The sequence below is a fragment of the Thamnophis elegans genome, chromosome 10 (assembly GCF_009769535.1).
Source record: "Thamnophis elegans isolate rThaEle1 chromosome 10, rThaEle1.pri, whole genome shotgun sequence".
Taxonomy (NCBI): Eukaryota; Metazoa; Chordata; class Lepidosauria; order Squamata; family Colubridae; genus Thamnophis; species Thamnophis elegans.
In genome coordinates this window covers 66,279,317-66,301,610 of record NC_045550.1, presented here as the reverse complement: position 1 = coordinate 66,301,610, position 22,294 = coordinate 66,279,317, and the positions used below count along the sequence as shown (strand labels likewise).

Genomic DNA, 22,294 nt, shown 5'->3' with positions numbered 1-22,294 from the left:
TCTGATGGGCTGATCAAAACAGTCAAATTCTAGCCCACCCTTCCAAACTGAAGCCAATCAAAGGGTTATTATTTCACAAACATGAAGTGGCTTCGGATAAGGGATAAAAACAGCTCATAACTTCTGAGAGTAAGGCCACAGTGTTTGAGGAAAAAGCCAAAACATCAAGACAGCAACGGGGCCATCCAATATTTAGGAAGTGTGGCATATGGCATGATATTCCATGACAGGGATGCACCCATACAGAGAAGGTGTGCTTCATGGATTCCTGGCCTGGCCTGGCCCAGCCTGTTCTTGTCAGATATCATTTACAAGTGTGACTAATGTTGTTTCTATCCCATAACCGTTCCTATTTCTAGAGATTTTTGCTCATTGCATTTCGTGCAACGAAGACTACCTTGCCAGAACTTAATTTACAGCCTTTCAGCTGGGAGCTGACGGGCATGCAATTATCTCAAGGAACTGATAAGGTCTGTGGCTGCAGTTCATTCCTTGCAGGACTCTTGCCTGGGCCCTGAATATGATTATCTGAGCTTTCCTGTCCCAGGAAAGATCATGTGATCCTGAAGAAGGCTGCCTGGAAATATTCTACAGATGTAATAAGGATGGAGAAATTGTTAGGTAAGCTCCCTGTTAGGAGAACGAGTCGGTGCAGAGAAGCGTAGTGAGAGTGGTGTAGAAGAATGGATAAACCAGCATACGGAGGCGCTGAATTCTAAAACAGATAGTATTTCACTTCTGTGGAAAATAGAGGTATGCAGAATCCAATTCATACACGGTTAAGACAGTCAGTCATCAATGTCTCAGTTAAGGAGTGATCCATCAAACACAGTCCAGTATCATATAATCAGTTCAGCACACAAAGTCGCTAACAGTAGCAAAACTCACAGTAATTCACGCTGAGCAATACACAATATCTCTACAAGCAGTATCTAACGATCAGCATCTAACAATCAGAGAGCTAACAGTCATTCTGGCTCCATCTTATGTCTGCTTGAGGTAACAGCAACCAATCACATTTACAGCAGTACTTAAAGATACACTATCATGGCTTATATATTGCTAACCCAACTGTTAGACTACATTCCTAACAGAAATAATAGTGCTTCACCGCTCTTACCTCCATGAATTAGACCTTAATAGCAGTTCTAAATGATGTCTGGTTCTATTCATCCTTTGTTTTCCCCCAGCAACACACTACACATCTCTTAGCCCTTTTCAGAATCTGCAGCTCCTCTGTGAAGTACAGAATGCCAGAGTGAGATGGGTCAAGAGAGGCTACACAGGCCTGATCCTATCCAAAGCCTTGGTGATGCTTTGGTTCCAGGATCCTATCCAAAGCTTCAGCAAGACTGTGCATCAAGGGATATCCCCCAGTTCCCCCTTGAATGTATTTTGGGTCCATCGGTCATCAGAGTGGACTGCTTAAATGGGCCCAAGCCTCCCTGGAAAGGGAAGTGATGTAAGAGAATCTCAAGGATACCAGAGCACAATGTGACCACGAGCGGGCAGATAGCAACAGATTCCACCATCAGATCACATTGCCATTGCTTGGACAAGAAGATCTTATCTGGCATGTGACCACTGTCCCAAGTCAGGAGCAAGATGATTTGGGATAGGCATATGGCCTTCATGGAGGCCATGAATGCCTGGGCCACTTCCAAGGTTTTACACAGAAATGACAGATTGAAATCCCCCAGGACCATAAGCCTGGGATACTCCAGTGCCAACCCTGAGATGGCCTCTAGCAGCTCAGGCAGAGAGGTTGAGTTGAGTTGAGTTTATTGGTCTTGTATGCTGCCCACTCCCGAAGGACTCCGGACGATGGTGGTCATGCAGCAGCAGGGAGGTTGGTACAGTGGCAACAATCCTGACTGATCCGAGGAGCCCAGCTTTAGCAACAGGGTCTCACAGCCAGATCCTGGGGAGCAAGGTCCTTGAAGGCCAAAAGTGATTCACAGATGACCACCGCCACCAGGGGTGGGTTCTTGCCAGCATTACTACTGGTTCGGAGCACGAAAATTTTTGCTGTTAATGTTTTTATCTGCTGTTTTTTATTATCAATAATTTTAACATTTTGGGGATTTTTTTATGTTGTAACCCACCCAGAATCATTGGATATGAGATGGGTAGCAAATACATTTAATAAAAATGTTTTTTAAAAAAATCTGCGGAAACTGAAAATAAATCTTACTTGGATCAAATCCATATACCTGATTCAGAAAAACAAGAAGAGGACTTTCTGTGTTTGTCTTTCAATTATATCAAAGGGGCTGGCAGTATGATTGTTAAAGTCCACTTGCCTATCCAATCACTTCCCAATGCTTAAGCCTTCATTTAAAATTCAACTTAGCCCAAATCTTTGAACTGCTTTCCTTAGGCTTAGAATGTGGCAAATTGTTTTTAATGTGAAGTGTTTGAAAATTCTACATAATGTCGGTATAACAGACATTAATACAATTGAGCGAGTCCAGAGATATTTCATGAGAAGAGTACTCCACTATTCTTCCCGCAATAGAATACCCTTATGCCACCAGACTCTTAATTTTGGACCTGGATAACCTAGAACCGTGATGGATGGTGAACCTATGGCATGTGTGCCACAGGTGGCATTCGGAGCCATTTGTCATAGATGATGCCCGAGGCAATGCCCTGTCAGCTGGCCAGCGTGCATGCTGACTTCAGCCAAAAAAGGTTTGCCATCACTGACCTAGAACTCTGCCACCTATGGTCTGACCTAAGCTTAGTACACAAAATTGTCTGCTACAATGTCCTACCTGTCAGTGACTCCTTCAGCTTCAACCGTAATATTACATGGGCAAACAATAGATACTAACTCAAAGTAAACTGCTCCAAACTCGATTGCAGAAAATACGACTTCAGCAACAGAATGGTCAATGCCTGGAATGCGCTAACTGACTCTGTTGCTACATCCTCAAACCCCGACAGCTTCAACCTTAAATTGTCTACCGTGGGCCTCACCCCATTTCTAAGAGGTCCATAAAGGGGGTGTGCATAAACGCGCTAGCGTGCCTACTGTCCCTGTCCTACTGACCCCATTTATTTATACTCCTTTCTTATGTATATACTTATACCTGCTTATAGATTTATATGTTATATTCATATTTATACTTGTTTTCTCATACATGCTTGGCAAACCAAATAAAATAAAATAAAAAATAAATAACTACCATCTTTTCTACCTCCCTTCTACTTCTTATGCCAAAAGACTTTCAAAACTCTCTTATGATAAAAGAAGTGGAAAAAGCACAACTGTTGACAGAGCAAGAAAAGATTGATCAAGGATAATGTTATTCATTCCTGTCATCAAGATACGGTTAATGGTCTATCCTTTCACTGAGCCTATCAAGATACCGGAATATACCTTTGGAATTACATAGACATTTTTAAAAAATCTACTGTATTCTTTGGAGTATAAGACACACCTTCCCCCCCCAAAAAAGAGGGTGAAAATTTGAGTGTGTCTTATACACTGAATGTAGCCCCATCCACCCTCACCAGTGGCCAAAAACACAAGGCATGGAGGCAGCAATGGATTGTGGCAATCCCTGCTGCCTGGAACAGTTGATTGAGGGGTATTCCGGCAGTCTGATCCAGCCGCCAATCAGCTGTGCTGAATCAGGCTGCGATAAGTGCTAAAGCTGACCTGGCTGGTCAGAGTTTGCAGCAGCAATCACATTCAGAAAACACAGTAACTGATTCAGCAGGATTCAAAATAATAATAATAATGATAATATACAATACTTTACCAATTCAGTTTTTCCAAGATAGCACTAAATACAAGCAAAACACAACCAGTTTCACTTTCAGTTGTTGGCTAAGCCTGTCTCTTTCCTGTCTCTTTGTTGCTCACCCAGCAAATTTCAGAGTCCAAACAGCCCTTATTGGCTGATTAAGTTGCTATGTCTATTCATTGGCTGACCTTGTCACCATATGTCAGCTGAATACCATGGATGCTGGTAGGCGTGGCAGATTTAAATTTCTTCTTATTTTCCTCCCCAAAAACTAAGGTGCATCTTATACTCCGAAAAACATGGTACTTCTTTCCCCTCTAATAGTCCATATTTATTTTCTAATAAAGTATCAGAATTTTAGGGGGGAGAAACAAAACTCTTAAGGGTGGGGAAAATTGAATATGAAAATAATTCTCTGAATTGGAGAATAGAAAAAAGTGGATGGCAGCAAAGTCATATTTGTTTTATTTAATTGTGAATTTTTCTTCCTGTTTCCGATTTACTTCACAGCTGGCCAGGAAATATGGAAATGTATACACATTTTGGTTGGGGAATCAAGCTATAATAGTGCTGTCTGGATTCAAAGCCATAAAAGAAGGTTTGATTAAATATGGAGGAGAATTTGGAGGTCGGGCTGAACCTGCTTTCTTTTCAGTCCAAGGAAAAGGAAGAGGTAAGTTGCAGAAAGTAAGGAATGTCAGCATTCTGTTTATGCCAGCCCTACTAAAAAGATTGCAGGAATATGGTATGTCTACTCTAGTAAATGGGATGTGGTGGTTCAGTGGCTAAGACAGCTTGTTTATCAGAAAGGTCAAAAGTCAGGTGGGTTTGAATCCCTAGCACCGCGTAATGGAGTGAGCTCCCATTACTTGTCCCAGCTTCTGCCAATCTAGCAGTTTGAAAGCACGTAAAAAAATTCAAGTAGAAAAGTAGGGACTACTTTGGTGGGAAGGTAGCAGCGTTCCGTGCACCTTTGGCATTGAATCATGCCGGCCACATGACCACAGAGACGTCTTTGGACAGCACTGACTCTTCGGCTTTGAAACGGAGATGAGCACTGTCCCTAGCACATATGTGCAAGGGGAACCTTTACCTTTACTCTAGTAAAAAGAAGGACTAGGGTTGATATGACAGCAGTGTCCAATATTTGAGGGGCTACCACAAAGATGAGGGGGATAATCTATTTTTTAAAGCACCAGAAGGCATAACAAGAAACAATGGATGGAAATTAGCCAAGGAGAGAAGCAACCTAGAACTAAGGAGAAATTTCCTGAAAATGAGAACAATCAACCAGTGGAATGACTTGCCTTCAGAAGTTGTGGGTGCCCCATTACTGGAGGCTTTTAAGAAAAGACTGGACAGCCATTTGTCTCAAGTGGTATAAGGTCTCCTACCTGAGCAGGAGGTTGGATTAGAAGATCTCCAAGGTCCCTTCCGTTATTCTGATAGATAAATCAGTATCAACTCTACTTTAAGAGCAAATCTATAATCTATTGGAATAAATAATAGAATCTTGTAAATCTGATTATACTATACTTCCCTCCTTTTCAGTCAGTGAGGAAGGTGTTTGCCTGATCTACTTCTGAATATTATCATAATGATCTCATTGTCTTAGTGAATGTTTGCGTTGTTTTTGCATAGTTCTCTCAAGGTCACTTCTGCCCTGACCTAGGCTTCCTCATAAAGCATAAATCACCCACTTAGTCCCAAAACCCTCTTTTATTTAAATGACTGTGAATTATGGTCATTCACAGCCCGTAATGATTCAAAAACAGTCTGTGAAGAGTCCGACAGATGTCTGCCACAGTCTTTCAGGGTAATGCTGATAAGCACCCACCTTTATCTCCCTTGAAACGCTGCCAGAGACCTAATTGCCAATTAGTTTTGCAAGGCCAAACAGAGCACAGAGTCAAACAGAGCCTCTCAGAGTTTGAACCGACCAGAATGAACAAAATTGCTTCAAAACCTTTAGAGATTGCACTATGTGTTTCTGGGAATGAAAAAGTCACACATTCAAACTGGTTATCAATGCATAAATACTGTTCATACAAATACTGCCATTGAGTTACCTCAGACAAATATATGGAGAATGACAGCAAAGGTATCATTTCCATCTATTAATTAATTTAACATATAAACATTGCTTACATCTACTTTTTTCCATATAAGAAATGAAAACCAGATTATCCAAGAGCATCAACTTGATCATTTTGTTTATCAAATTGATGTTGACTCTTATGCGCATATAGATTTCCTCCAGGAAAGTATCAGCTTAGTTTGAAAAAAAAAAAACCAATGGATTCTCTGTGGCCTTATTGATACCAAGAGATTAGTCAATAATGGAAAGATAAATCTATGGCTCCGAAGACTTGCTATTATTGCATCTTCTGACAGAATCGTCTATACATGCAGATTATGCAGGGTGATTATAGGAAAATATGATTATCTTTTATTGAAATTTACATACATACATACATACCAGGGGTGGGTTCCTGCCAGTTCTAACCTGTTCTATAGAAGAGGTTCCACAAATCTACCATGCCATTTAGAACCAATTCCACCTCCCTCCACCCGCCTGTACACACCATGCTTGCCCTGCCCACCGCTCACTGATTGGCTGGCTCACCAATCGCCCTGTCCGCCTCTAAGAATCCTATCTAAATCTTAAAATCTTAAAGCTGTCAATGTGAGGGTTGTAAATTCAGCCCTGTGTTTGATGAGGGGTGAATCGTGGTTTTTCCTTGGAGCATACTTTATGATTAAGAACATTAAACCTGAGGTATGTTCTATGAAACATATTTTTATTGTAAAATAAATAACAAACAAACTTACTGGCTAATAACTACATTCTGGTAAAGTTCCTAACCTGCCTCCTTATGGCAGGCAAACAGAAAGAAAAAGAGAAAGGCAAAAGAGACATGTGTAGTATGCTCACAGAGAAGAATCAGCCTACCGTATATCTTTAGAATATAAGCACAACTGGCAAAACAAAAAAACTTCGTGATAGTCAAGTTTGAATATCCCTGGGTTTTTTTTCTAAAGGGTTAGGGGTGCACGGGTCTTGTAACTTGACAGCTTTAAGACTTGCGTGTTTCAAATGCCAGAGTTTCTGAGCCAACATTTTGGTTGCTAAGCAAGAGTGTTGTTAAGTGAGTTGCACCACATTTTACAAATTGGCCATGCCCACCCAGTCACATGACTGCCAAGCCACTCCCATTTGGTCACATGGCTGCCAAGCCACTCCCACTCGGTCACATGGCCGGCAGGCCACTCTCACAAAGTAGACCACACCTACAGAAGAGGTTCTAAAAAAAGTTGAAACCCACCACTGATGCATACATACATACATCTATGCAAGAGCTGTGGTGGTGCAGTGATTAGATGGAATATTGCAAGCTAATTCTGTTGATTGCCAGCAGTTCGATCTTATTCGCCTAATGGTTGTCTCAGCCTTCCATCCTTCTGAAGTCAGTAAAATGAAGACCTAGATTGTTGGGTCTATAAACCGCTTGGCTATAAAGCCCTATGAAGGGATATATGAGTCTAAGAGCTATTGCTATTGTACAATCATGTATGACCTGTCACAACGATGGTTACTTCTAATATGCTAATTTGTCCTTTTTAAAAACAAACAAACAAAAACGAACGTAATCATTAATAATTTCTCCTTGATTTATTATGTCTTCAGGTATTGCGTTTGCAAATGGTAATATCTGGAAGAAGCAGCGACAGATTGGTAATGCTTCTTTGCGGCTGCTGGCACTAGGCAATAATATTATTGAAGATCAGATTAAAGTAAATGTCCAGCAACTTACAGAAATGTTTGCATGTACAGAAGGTAGGTAACATTAGCAATGAAAGAGCTCATAGGGTAACTAATTGGGTCTCTGTCAAATAAAGCAAGATTGACTCCATAAAGCAAAGACACCAAGATGAAGAGCAGGCACAGAAGGCAATAATAATAGAATCAACTAAACCAAATAATTTATTTTGTTTTGTTTTGTTCTGTTTGAGTCCAAGAGAATCAGTGGTGGGATTCAAAACTTTTTACTAACTGTTCTGTGGGTGTAGCTTTGTGGGCGTGGCTTGGTGGGCGTGGCAGGGGAAGGTTACTGCCAAATCCCCATTCCCTCCCCACCCCACTAACCTGCTTTCCAGCTCCGTTCTCCTGTTCAGGGCAACAGAAGAAGATCAGCTGGGAGGATGAGAGGCAGTGGGGGAGGGGCCAGCCGGTTTGCCGGTTCTCCAACTACTCAAAATTTCCGCTACCATGATAATACTTTTTAAAAGTACATGTTAAAAAATACAGTATTTTTCAGAATATAAGATGCACCAAGATTTTGAAGGAGCAATTTCTTTTAAAAAAGGTTTTTGACTCTGCAAACCTCCCCAAAATGGCCCGTTTTTCGCAAAAACAGGCCCATTTTCATTTTCAAAAAAAGGGCATGAACAGCCCTTAGGAGGTTGTAGAGTGTTCCTGTGGGTTGGGGGGCAAACCTGAGCAAAAAATGGGCCGTGTTTTCCTCATTTCTGCCCTCCCCAGCCCCCAGAAGCTCTCTGGAAGCCTCCTACAAGCTATGCACGGCCGTTTTGGTGATGGGGGCAGGGTTTCAGGAGGCCAAAAATGTTGTATTCAGTGTATAAGACGCACCCAGATTTTCAGCCTCTTTTTTTGGGGGAAAAGGTGCATACTCCGAACAATACGGTATGTATTCTGTATCTAATTGAGTATAAGCATATCTGAGGAGAAGGGGACCTTTATCAAAATGCCATGTAAATTGTGTCACTATGGATAAGCCATTGTGAAAGAAATAGAAGAGGACAAGCTGTAGCAAGCTGAAAAAAAATGATATCATCATTAGTGCAATTATGCAAAAATGCAGTTATGCGTGGCAGTTGGAAGGGAGACCCTTCATATTCTGTGTACAAGTTGTCAGGTCTGGAATTTTAACTGAAGGAATGCCAATCACAGACCTTGGAGGGTTAAAGGTAAGAGCTGTATGGGCAGCAGCAGACTGATTTATTCCGGATTTTAATAAGGGTGGGCACTATATTTACAATGGCACGATTTCCTGCCAGCTCCATGATGGGATGGGTGTGTAGCAAACACCTAGGTGGATATGATTTTAGTTTAAGGTGACCAGATTTTCAGATTGGTAAAGAGGGACACCTTTGACTGGGGGGGGGGGCGGGTTGATTAAAAATTTTATACGGAGGAACGAAAATTTTCATACAACGCGAAAATAGTATTGTAATATTTTTTATTTCAACATAACTACAATTTACAAATATAAATTGTAACTGTTGCCAAACATCAAAATTTTGATCGCGTGACCATAAGGATGTTGCAACGGTCGCTAAGTGTGAAAATGGTTGCTAAGTGTGAAAAATGGTCATCAGTCACTTTTTTCAATGCCATTGTAACTTTGGTCACTATATCACCTTTCTTGCCACAGTTCTTAAGTGAATAAATGCAGCTGATAAGTTAGTAACATAAGTGAATCTGGTTTCCCCATTTGACTTTGTCAAAAGGTGATTATATGACCCCAGGACACTGAAACCATCATAAATACGAATCTGTTGCCAAACATCAAAATTTTGATCGCGTGACCATGAGGATGCTGCAACGGTCGCTAAGTGTGAAAAATGGTCATCAGTCACTTTTTTCAATGCCATTGTAACTTTGGTCACTATACCACTTTCTTGCCACAGTTCTTAAGTGAATAACTGCAGCTGGTATTTTGTATTTTGGATAGAATCTTTTTTTAAATAGTCTAAGACAATTTAAAAAAAGAATCCACACAGAATAAATTGAAGTAAAACATTTCAAACTATTCCACACAGAATAAATTTAAGTAAAACTATTTTTTAAAAATTCTATGCACAATATATTTCAAAGTATTGTGCATAAAATTTTTAAAAATGGTTTCACTTCAATTTATTTTGGACAGAATCTTTTTTTAAATAGTCTAAGACAATTTAAAAAAAGAATCCACACAGAATAAAACTATTTTAAAAAATCCTATGCACAATAAATAAAATATTATTTTAAAATACATTAAAAAAATAAAAGAAAAAAACCCAGCTCACTTACCAGCAGGCTTGCACTCCAAGTCAATCCAGAATGATGTAGTTGTTAATACAAAGAACTGAGCAAATTAAAATGGTGAAATTAGTCAGGGAAATGTTTTTCAAAGAAACTTTGCCACCATTTTTTCCACACGAGCCAACCTCCAACCTCCATGCCCCTCCCCTCTGGAAAATCCAGGGAGGAACACTCACGACTTCTCTAGCCAAGTATTTCCTGGAGCTCTATGGTACTGGGTCATCTTTTCTTATAAAAGTAAGTAAAATGGGTGGGTGGGGGTCTGTTTTCTTGCTTTAATGTTTTATCTTCGATGAAAGTACTGAGACATAGAGAGGGTTTAGACAGAGTTTCTTTTGTCTTGCCCCGGTTAGGATTTCTTAAGCAAATCCACTGGGCTTTCAACATGAATCCAGAAAATCGGGACTTTTTAAAAAAGCCCTGGGACACGGGACAAATTGTTATAAATCGTGACTCTCCCGCCAAAATCGGGATGTCTGGTCACCTTATTTTAGTTAATTAGGCCCTTGTGTGATAAATTGCTTTGCAAGTAGCAATTCATGGTCTCTATCTGAAAATTGATGCATTTTGTGTGACTTTCCATAAAAATAAATAAATTGTCTTGAGACTCCAGTTGTCCCTGAGTTCTCTTTACAAGTTCTCAGTATTAACAGGTGAGCTGAATTAATGATATATATTTTCATCTTCAGGGCAGCCATTTGATCCTTCAATTCCACTGATCAATTCAGTTGTTAATGTGATATGTGCTTTTAGCATTGGGCACCAGTTTGCACTTCATGATCAAAGCTTCCGGAAGTTGGTTGGAGACATAAAAAACCTTGCAGGAGCAGCAGGTGGAACTCTTCATGCGGTGAGTAATCTTTAACACTACAACAACTTGATCTCTAATTCACCTAGAACAGGGGTCCTTAAACTTTTTAAACAGAGGGCCAATTCAAGGTCGTTCAGACTGTTGGGGGGCTGGACCGGCTGGGCATGTCTAGATGGTCATGTGACTAGATGGGCATGGCCAATTTAACAGTCCATTGAACAATGCACACAAATTAAACTTTAATTTGTTTAGTTCCTGGGGATGTTTTATTTGCTTTTGTTTGCATGTTGCTCTTTTGGTTGCCTTTTCTTTTTACTAGATCATTTTTTCAGTTGTTTAGGCGTCTAGTGGTCCACTTCAGGAAACTCAGTTTTGCAACAATTCTTCTCAGCCCCAAAGAGCTTGAAAAATATCCCTCCCACCCTCCTTCTCTCTCTCTCTCTCTCTCTCTCTCTCTCTCTCTCTCTCTCTCTCTATCTATCTATCTATCTATCTATCTATCTATCTATCTATCTATCTATCTATCTATCTATCTTCTGGAGACGGGGGAGGTTAGGGTGACAAACCCTAACCTTAGCCCATTTGTTTGGCTCCTGAGTCATCTGTGCATCCCGTTTTTCACCTCCCCAACCTCCAGAACGTCTCTGCAGGCCAAAATTGTTGGCCTTACCTTTCATTTCCACCCCGCAGGGTTTGCAAAGTTAAGTCCTGCACTTGGCTGAAAGGTGAGCTGGGCAACGTGGGCAGGGCAGCATCATGGTCCTGCATAGGCCAGATTAATGGCTTCGGAGGGCCACATGTAGCCCATAGGTTGTATTTTCAGGATAAATCTTATTTTCGGGGAAACAGGATAATATGAAGTGATGGGTTGTTTTTTTTTTTTTTTAGCTTTATGAATCATTCCCGTGGTTGATGGAACATCTTCCAGGACCCCACCAGAAAGGTCTGGACTCTGCCAAGTCGATGCTTTCATTTGCAGTGCAGGAAATAGAAAGGCACAAGCAATATTCTCTGCCTGAGCCACAGGATTTCATCGATTTCTATCTACTACAAATGGAAAAGGTATTTTGCCTATTTACATATACATTTATTTATTTTTTGTTTATCATATCAAGTTCTGCCACCCATTTTTCATTAGGATCATGATGCGAAATGTATTTGGAAGTTTGTATTCATGGAATGCATTCAGAATTTTCTTATTATTTGGGGACTGCGGATTGTTATGGATGACAGGTGATGGCTGTGGAATTCAAATACAGGGCATGAAAAAAATCAAGGCTCACTATAGGGTTTATTGGACATAATGGAGGGGCTCTTCTCCAGGGTCCATGACAATTCGCCACAGCCAATTCCCCTGGCTAACTCGCCACTGATAACTCGCTGCAGGACAGCTTGCCATGGTCATCTCACCACAGAACAACTCACTGCTGGACAAGAGTTACACTAATACCAAAGAAATGGTAGAACACAATTGTCAAAGTACTGAGGATTTAATAGCTGCCAGCTGATGAAAGGTTGTAAGCTGTAATCAGCTAATGCAATGTAAGGCAAGGCTGATTCAGTGAGGATGATTCAGCAAGACAAGCATAGCCTCTTTCAGACTCTGATGGGAGGGCCACACAAGTCCATATATAGGTGGCTATTAGAGAAGAGTTTCTCTCCCTCATCTTGTATTCAGTTCTCTCCTTGGGTCTGTAGTGAATGGTAAGGAATTTATCTCCTGCATGGATATGTCTGTATACAGTTATAAATAAACCGCTGTTAGCTGCATAAAGATTCTGTGCTGTGTTATGCTCCTGGTTTTATCTCCTAATACTAGTCACGCTGCCAAATAATCTGACAACAATCATTAAAGGATACAAAAGGAAGGACAGAGCGAAATATTAATGGCAAAAATTAAAATATTTTTTTTATTTTAAATAATTAGGTAGAATTATTCAATTGTCCCACAGCAAGTTGCCATGGCAAGTTGTCCTGCAGTGAGTTGGCCGGGATGAGTTGGCCAGAGCAAGTTCCCCTCCTCGAAAAGAATACAACTTACAACAGTTCTCAACTTACAACAGCTCATTTAGTGACCGTTTAAAGTTACAATGGCACTCTAAAAATTACTTATGACTGTTTTTCACACTTACAACCTTTGCAGCATCCCCGTGATCACATGATCAAAATTCAGACACTTGGCAACTAGCATGTATTTATGACAGTTGCGGTGTCACACCCAGGGTTATGTGATCACTTTTTTGACTTTCTTACAAGCAAAGTCAGTGGGGAAGCCTGATTCTCTTAACAACTGTGTTATTAACTTAACAACTGCAGTGATTCACTTAACAAGAGTGGCAAGAAAGGTCATAAAGTGGGTCAAAATTCACTTAACAAATATTTTGCTTTGCAACCAAAATTGTGGGCTCAATTGTGATTGTTAAGTCAAGGAGAAACACAAGTGCAGATAAAGAGATACACTCATATGTACATTTAAGAAAGGAGGGGGAAATGGTGCACGTGTGCATCAGTGGTGGGTTTCAAAAATTTTTAGAACCTCTTCTATAGGTGTGGCCTGCTTTATGGGAGTGGCTTGCTGGCCATGTGACCAGGTGGGAGTGGATTGGCAGCCATGTGACTGGGTGGGCATGGCCAACTTATAAAATGTGGTGAAACTCACTTAACAACACTTGCTTAGCAACTAAAATGTTGACTCAGAAATTCTGGCATTGAAGTGTGCAAGTCTTAAAGCTGTCAAGTTACAAGACCCTTGCACCCCTAACCCTTTAGGAAAAAAACTCCAGGGGTGTTCAAACTTGGCAGCTTTAAGACTTGTGGACTTCAACTCCCAGAATTCTTCCTCTTGCTCTTCATCTTGATGATGTGCAGACAGGCGGGGGGAGCGAGCTGGAACCGGTTCTAAACGGAACGGTAGATTTGTGGAACGTCTTCTACAGAAGAGGTTAGACCTGGCAGGAACCCACCCCTGGTGTGCATATACCTAAGTAAGAAAGGAATAGATCTCAGATTGCTTCAGGCCCTTTTGTTTTCTACAGAGAACAATGGTCTTAGTTAGAAGAAATATCTGTATCTTAAGATTCAAGGGTTGCTAAGGGAATGTTCTGATAAAGCTTACCACGGGGGCCTGTCAGCTGCAAGGCCACATTTCTTACGTCTCAATTCTATTAAACAGTCCCAGTCATCTGGGACTATGTCTCTTCCACATGAGACATAGGACATAGGACCATTAGATGTGTGATAGAAGATTAGAGAGAGCCAAAAAAAAAAAATCTATTATCAGACAATACCAGGGCTTGGAACAATAGGTGGTCCTTGTTTAAAAACACTAATTTAGCCACTGTTCAAAGTTACAATGGGACTAAAATATGTGGTACTTAGTGCTAGTCCTCACATTCTGGCTGTTTCAGCATGCCTCTGATCACATGATCACCATTTGCAATTTTCTATGCTGGCTTCTAGAAAGCAAAGTCAATGAGGAAGCTGGCAGGAAGTTCCAAATGGTGACCAGGAGATGTATTTAACTGCGGCACGAAATTCACTTACAATGACAATCCAAAGTGCTGGAACTGCCTTCCCTAAGCAGCACAGTTACATGACACTGTGCTTTATGACTGCATCAGAGGTGGTATACAGACAGTTCTGACAAGTTCTGGCGAACCAGTAGCAGAAACTTTAAGTAGTTCGGAGAACCGGCAAATAGGCTGGCCCCGCCCCTGCTGCCTCCCAGCTGATCTTCTTTTGTTGCCCTGAACAGTACAATGGAGCTGGAAAGCAGGTTAGTGGGGTGGGGAGAGAATGCGGATTTTGCAATAACCTTCCCCCAGGAGTGAGGAGGAAATGGGGATTTTGCAGTATCCTTCCCCTGCCACACACATAAAGCCACACCCACAGAAGTGGTAGTAAAAAAAATTGAATCCCATCACTGGGCTGCATCATTTAGTGGTGAAAATTCTGGACCCAATTACTGTTCCTAATCAAGGACTACCTACAGACAAGAACAGTCACCAAGTTGTTGCCCCTCTAATGCTGACTGGCTGAGGAATTCTGGGAATTGAAGTCCACAAGTCTTACATTTGCCATGGTTGGAGACCACTGACTGCTCTAATGTATAACATCTTTTAACTGCTGTTGTGCATTCCTGTAGTTCTTGCTCTTGCTCTGCGCTTCTAGATTTGATATTTGAACTGGTTCATGAAATTCTCCAGTGCTGAAATTCTGGATTGTTACAGCTAACTTTTTATGGCACTGTCTTTGCCATAAAAAATTGTCATTGTTATAGACCTTACAAGGGAATGCATAGACTTTTTGTCTTCTTTTAAGTTTTAAGTTCTGTCTTGTTATGATCAGAAAGTTTTACAATATGCCAATAAAGTCTTACAAACTTTATTTGCAACTATTGAATAAAAATTAATGCTTGAATTGTTACAAGTCATCAACAGATGGTAGTATTCCTCTGTAGCTCTGATGTGTTCTCCAGCATTTGTTCTTTCACTTCAGGCAATCAGACATTTCTGAGAAAAGGTTGTGTTACTTTTTTTGTGAAATGGAAGCCTCTGGTGAGTACTTATCAGTGCACTAACAATGCCCCACCACTGAATTTTTGACTGCCAAAGGAGTCCCTCTATTGAAAATGCTAGTCCTTTATGATAACGACTGCACCAATGAGAGTACTGTGCATTGCTGGGCCAAACAGTGTAAATATGGTGAGGAGCTGCTTATGTGGACACATAGGTAAACACATGTCCAGATGTGGAACAGAAAAAAAAGTATTTTTAGATGATCTTTGGCAGGAATGGGTTGGAGTTAGTGCATTTTTATGGCTGTTCTTTGTGGCTTTCAATACCATCAACCATAGCATGCTTTTGGATTGGCTTTGGAAGCTGGGAGTTGAGGGCATGATTTTGTGCTGGTTCACCACATTCAGCTGAGGCCGGTCCAAAATATTATTGATAAGGAGCAAAAGGCCTGTCCCAATTTGTGGGAATGCCATAGGGCTCAGTGCTGTCTCGACTCCTTTTTAACATGTACATGAAGCCATCACTATGGGATGAGGTATCATCAATATGCAGATGTTACCCATTTGCACTTCTTCTGTGGATGCCCTTTGACAATGTTTGAAGACTGAGGAGGTCTGGATGGGAAACCACAGGCTTCAGGAGGGTATGGACCTGTTTGGGCCTGGAGGTTTACCATTTTTAACCTTGGACAGAGTCAATGAATAATTTGGGGGTCCTCTTGGACTCATGATTCCTGCTTGGGGAGATGACAATTGTGCTTTGCTCAACTTCATGTTGTATTCCAGTTCTAATCTTTTCTGGATTTAGAGGTCCTTCTTTCTGACACTCATGCCCTAGTCACCTCTTGAATGGACTACTGCAACGCACATTACACTGGGTTACCCTTGAAGAGTATCCCGAAGCTCCAGTTGGGGCAAGCAGTTTTGGGCATTCTGACAATGTATATGTAACATCTCTGCTATGAGAGCTGCATTGGTTACCATGTTGCTTCCAGGTCCATCTGAGGTGTTGATTATTGCTTTTAAAGCCCTTCATGGCATGACAACAAGTCTGGTCCATATTCCATTGACCCATTCCACCCAGTCAAGCATGGAGTGTGTGTGTCTATGAGATTCTCAGTCATCCAGGTCATGGTTGTCCCAAAGGTGTTTTTTCAAGAGGCAACTGGACTTGTTGGTTTTTCTTTGAAGACGTTTCACTTCTCATCCAAGAAAAACCAGGAAGTCCAGTTGCCTCTTGAAAAAGCACCTTTGGGACATGGAAGGTATGTTGCAAACCCCATTGGTTGCAGAATTCTGACTGGCAGAGACTAGACAAACAGCCTTCTCCATTATTGCTCCCATACTGTGAAACGTCTTGTGCCCAGAGGTGGGGTGAGTACCCCACTCTTTTGGCCTTACAGAAGAATTTCATGACCTGGTGGTGCCAAATGTCACGGGGATCTAAAGTGGTATGCTTGTGAATGGGGGTGGGCACTCCTGCCTCTTTTATCTTTTTGTAATTCTTAACCTTTTAAATCCTTTTTTTAAACTCTGTTTTAATCTTGTTTTTAATTACGGTTTTTATTTTTTTATGGTCTTATTGCAAACCACCCACTTTGGTGAGATGGGCAATGTAGAAGAAATGAAGGTGGGTAGGTAGGTAGGTAGGGAGGGAGGTAGGCAGGCAGGCAGGCAGGCAGGCAGGCAGGCAGGCAGGCAGGCAGGCAGGCAGGCAGGCAGGCAGGCAGGCAGGCAGAAAGAAAGAAAGAAAGAAAGAAAGAAAGAAAGAAAGAAAGAAAGAAAGAAAGAAAGAAAGAAAGAAAGAAAGAAGAAAGAAGAGAAAGAAAGAAAGTAAGTAAGTTGATAGATAGATGATAGATGGACGGATGGTTGGAAGGATGGAGGGATGTTATTTGTGGCTAATAACATTAAAAATATTGAAGGAAACCTAGAATTTATTGTGTTGAATTTCTCATTTTAAACATAGAGCAAGGATGACCCCAATTCTGTCTATAGTGAAGAGAACCTGGCTTGCTGTCTGCTTGAATTGTTTATGGCTGGAGTAGAAACAACCCATTACAACCTGATGTGGGCAGTGCTTCTCATGGCAAACAATCCTGACATCCAAGGTGAGACAACTCTGGGCAGTGGGAACAATGGCCAGAATGGAAAATACACAGGAATTCTTTGACATCTCAATAACTTCTGAATGATGAACTTAATCTTCATAATAATATTCTATGGAAATTTGGAATATATAATAAGCATTATCAGTTTTGCAAATTAAAAGAAATCTGATTGTATAAATACAAAAATTTCAAAAAATATTTTACAGCATTGCTATAGAAATTATATAGGTAGTCCTCAACCATAATTGACCCCAAAATTTATGTTGTTAAATGAAACATTGGTTAAGTGAATTTTGCCCCATTTTACAACATTTCTTGCCCCAGTTGTTAAGTGAAGCATTGAAGTTGTTAAGTTAGTAACCCAGTTGTTAAGTGAACCTGGCTTCCCCATTGACTTTGCTTGTCAGAAGACAGTGACGACATGGTCCTGGGACACAACAACCGTCATAAATATAAACCAGTTGCCCAGCATCTGAATTTTGATCCTATGACCATGGAGATGCTGCAGAGGTTGTAACTGTGAAAAGTGGTCATCAGTCACTTTATTCAGTGCTGTGATAACTTTGAATGCTCCAAGCTCAATTGCAGAAAATATGACTTCAGCAACAGAGTGGTCAATGCCTGGAATGCACTATCCAACTCTGTTGTTACATCCTCAAACTCCCATAACTTCAACCTTAAACTGTCTAGCATGGACCTCACACCTTTTCCTAAGAGGTCTGTAGGGGGCGTGCATAAGCGCACCAGCATGCCTACCATCCCTGTCCTACAGTCCCCATTTATTCGTACTTATTTCCAGTGTTCATGTCTATGTTTATACTTATACCTGTTATCTTGTACATTTTTGACAAACTAAATGAATAAATAAAAGTAAAGAGATTATTCAATCATGAATGGCATCATTCAAATGGATTTGCCTTTCTCTCTTCTCCCCCACCCATCCCCAGAAAAAGTCCACAAGGAGATTGAAGATGTCTTTGGTGCCTCAGGATCAATCTCCTATGGTGATCGGCACAAGCTGCCCTACACCAATGCTGTGCTACATGAGATCCTACGAGCAAAATATAATATATTACTACCAATACCCAGACTATGCCTAAGAGATATGAAGATGCGGGGTTTCCACATTCCAAAGGTAGAGAAAAGAGAACTGCCCACTTGGCAGTTGCAAAGTTATGTCTGCTCAGGAATTCAAACCGTAGGCACAAAAATAACTTAAATATGGTTTTCTTTGAATGTCCCAAAGGTGCTTTTTCAAGAGGCTTTTTCAACGGGACTTTCTGGTTTTGAAGATATTAGCGAAAACGTCTTCAAAGAAAAACCAGAAAGTCCAGTTGCCTCTTGAAAAAGCACCTTTGGGACAACCATGACCTGCATGACTGAGAATCTCCATAGACATTTTCTTTGAATGGGTTTAAACTGACAAATTGAACCATTTCAAAAGTAAACTAAAAATTTTACAGAAAAAACTCAGAGATTAAGGGCCGAACCTAAGAGATCTATGATCAAACTGTTGGCTATTCCTCCCTTTGTCATGTCTCCTCACTGGTTGTGGAATATCACCTACTTATTCTGCTGCCACCATATGTTGCCACCAGGTGGCCAACCAATATGTTCTTTAGGTTTCATAGATAACAGGCTGAAATGAGGCTGAAATGCCGAAAAGTAATTGAATGAGCAAATATTAGGAGAGTCCCAGAGATGAAGATATACTATTCCATGTCTCTACAACTTGCCAACCGCCACAAGAATGGCTGGAGATGGACCTCCCTTGACTTTGCAGTTGCAAAGCACTGTTCTAGGACTTTGGGTGTTTCCCAAATTGCCAAGTGGCTATGGAGTTTTGCCACCTTCTTTTTTTTTACAAAAAATTATATATATAAAATGTCAAATCAATGCGTGAGCAGTGGGGCACCTGGGTGCTATCCATTCCAGCACAAACAAAACTAGTCAAATTAAACCTTATTATACATTCAATTCAACTTGTAAAATTCCCATGATGAAGAAAAATATCAATTCTGCAAATTAGTCTTTGCATTAAAAGGAAGTTTTTGAAAAGCTGAGAGAGGGGAAGAGAGGGAGGAAGAGTCATGGTGGTCTATTGCCAACAAATGCTTCCTCGACAAATCTCTTCTACTTTTTACACATTATGAAACCACTTAAGTTAATTTTTCCTTTCTGTTCTGTTGTTATTGAAGGGGAGCATTATTGTGACTGATATACGCTCTGCCCTTCTGGATCCTGAGGAATGGGAGACACCTGAAGAATTCAACCCAAATCACTTTTTAGACAAAGATGGGAAACTTCATGTTCCAGAAGCGTTTCTGCCATTTGGTGCAGGTAAATCCAACTATTCAAGACAGTTTGTGATTAAGAGGCAATTTGTAATGTTTTTTTCAGGAAATTTAAAACCATTCTTTTCCTTTTCATTGACTGCCAGAACTTGAAACTATGGTCTCACCTTAAGCTCCGTTTCTTCTCATTTGAGATGTGATTGAAGTTTCTAGTAGCTTTACATTGTGGACATGTGAATAGCTTATTGCAAAGAATGACATTACCTGGACAATACATGTACCGGGTGAAATCATTGTGGCCAGAACCTAGAGCAAAGTTGGCCTGAGTCCCAAATGGAATCAAAAAACCATGATTGCTTGGTCTGAAAAAGACTTCTGGGCTGTGTTATTCCACTGTATTTGCTCTACTTTAACCCGTGTTGCCTTAACTTGTGAGTCAGAATGTAAAGTGTTAATAGCTTTTGCATTCTAGGCCAGTACAACAGCAGAAACTGCTTGACTGGATTGCACTGGTGCTTTCGTGGCTCACAAGTGGTGGCCTGATAAACATTCTGGTTGTCTGATCCTAGAAAGAGTGCAAAGAAGAGTGCAGAGAAGAGCAACGTCATCTTTTTTTTCCCTGCCCTTCTTCCAGTTCCTCAGTATCTGCTTTGTATTGTGGCAACCAAAACTGGATATAATGGTCCAGATGTGGTCTGACCTGTTCAGTGCAGAGTGGAACTATTTCTTCCCATGATTTAGACATCATACCTCTCATGATGCCCTCCAGGTTAGCACTGGCTTCTTAGCAGCTGCCGTACACAGCTGGTATATAAATTTGTGGCCAGAATACTCAGATTCTTCTTTAAAGTACTGATGCAAAATTAGTTCCTTTTCCAGTTCTTTTTTTTTTTTTTGGTAAAGTAGTCCTTTATTAATTATTTGCTCAAGTCCTTTCATATTTTGAAAGTGGTAACACACTCTTTCACAAGGGTTAAATTAAAATATTAAGAAAATTCTTTTTCTACTTCTTATTGAGAATGGAAATGAATGGCTTAGATCAGTGTTTTTCAACCACTGTGCCGCGGCACACTAGTGTGCCGTGACATAGTGTAAGGTGTGCCGTGGGAAAATTACTTTATATATAGTCAATATAGGCACAGAGTTAAATTTTTTTAACATTTTCTAATGGTGGTGTGCCTCGTGATTTTTTTCATGAAAAAAGTGTGCCTTTGCACAAAAAGGTTGAAAAACACTGGCTTAGATCATATAATTTTGAGGGGTTTGTATAATATTACAATAAAGTGTAAAGCAACTCATTAACATTCAAAGCCAAAGTTGGCATGTTGTACAGTGCATTTGCAAAGTTTTTGAACCAGAATTTGGGCATTTCCAGACGACAAACTTTTTTTTGCCTCCCATCTCTTCTGTTTCCAGATTTATACAAGAGAAAATGTGTGCTTTGCTATTTGGACTATTTAAACATGCATTTTGGTATTGAGATACCATGAGCATATCTTGGAGGGGGCATGTCCTGTTTTGAAATGCTTTCTCACATTCAGCAAAACATCAGGAGTATGTCAGAATATCTTTAACAAATGCTTACCATTTGTTTGCTACAGATTCATCTTGGTGCCGAAGTGTTATTTCAGTAAAGATTATAATCTCTTTTCTGTCCTTCCCATGTCTCTTCCACAGGGCAGCGTAACTGTTTAGGAGAAAAGTTGTCAAAAATGGAGGTGTTCAACATAGTAACCAGCCTGGTGAGGACCTTCCATTTGCAGCCGCCCAAAGGAATTAAAAAGCTTAATGACAAACCTATAGTAGCCATGGGACTATTTCCACATCCTTATAAAATCTGTGCTATTCCGTATCAGATGTCATAAAATTCATTATTTGATTATTAGTATCTTTCCTTTTAACTTTAATGTTTTTTCTTTAATATGTGTGCCTTGTCTTGAAATTAATTCATTTTGTTATATTCTAAAACTACTTTATCCAAATGGCTGCTTGCATACAATCAACTACGCTTCTTCAGGTTTGCCTTTGGTTATGCTTTTTGTAAAAATAAATATCTTGCTTTCAACATACACACTTTCAGTTGTGGGGGTAAATCAATTTTCAGTTGAATGGAATAGTTTAAGACAAACTGAAACAGAAAGAATTGGCCTTGCAATGTCTGTCTCACAGGGACCTATTGTAAATTTCTCTCAGAACATTTCTATGAGATTCCCTTAACCTCAAGATGTAAAGGTTTCTTTCTTCACTAAGGCTTTTTTTAAAATAGTAAAGGGTAGGAAGTAAACAGAAATATATTGTGTTTTTATGAATGTGTACTATTTGTACCAATGTACTGTTACTTGTGCAAAATGTTCTCTATCTTTCTGAAATGTATAAATATGAGTGCATCTCTTTGTTGCCAAGATGTCTCATTTTTGCCTCATAGAAGACATTCCCACCTCCCAGTACATACTCTTTAATAAACATTCTAGTGGGCCTTGATCATTTTCTTGTGGTCCGTTATTTTCATTCCACACACTTATTTTTGTACTTTCTTCTTGTGCAATGACAAAACTTCACACTGTGTTTCAGGTGTGGTCTGACCCTGCAGCGTAGAGCAGAAATATCACTTCCCATGATCTCACTATCATCCCTCTTTTCATTCCAGCCCAAGATGAGAAATCTTTTAAAATTTCATTATGTCCCTGTTGTTTTTAATTTT

At 40.3% G+C, this 22,294-nt stretch overlaps 1 protein-coding gene across 1 annotated transcript; it reads left to right on the top strand.

Moving 5' to 3' along the window:
* The first annotated feature begins 605 nt into the window (after positions 1 to 605).
* Positions 606 to 21,458, top strand: LOC116513734 (cytochrome P450 2C31-like). Its single transcript, XM_032224917.1, has 10 exons — positions 606 to 621; positions 1,191 to 1,390; positions 4,266 to 4,428; positions 7,444 to 7,593; positions 10,551 to 10,711; positions 11,561 to 11,734; positions 17,158 to 17,299; positions 18,247 to 18,434; positions 19,498 to 19,639; positions 21,271 to 21,458. Exons 1-10 carry the CDS (start codon positions 606 to 608, stop codon positions 21,456 to 21,458), a joined length of 1,524 nt encoding a protein of 507 aa, XP_032080808.1.
* Positions 21,459 to 22,294: the final 836 nt, after the last annotated feature.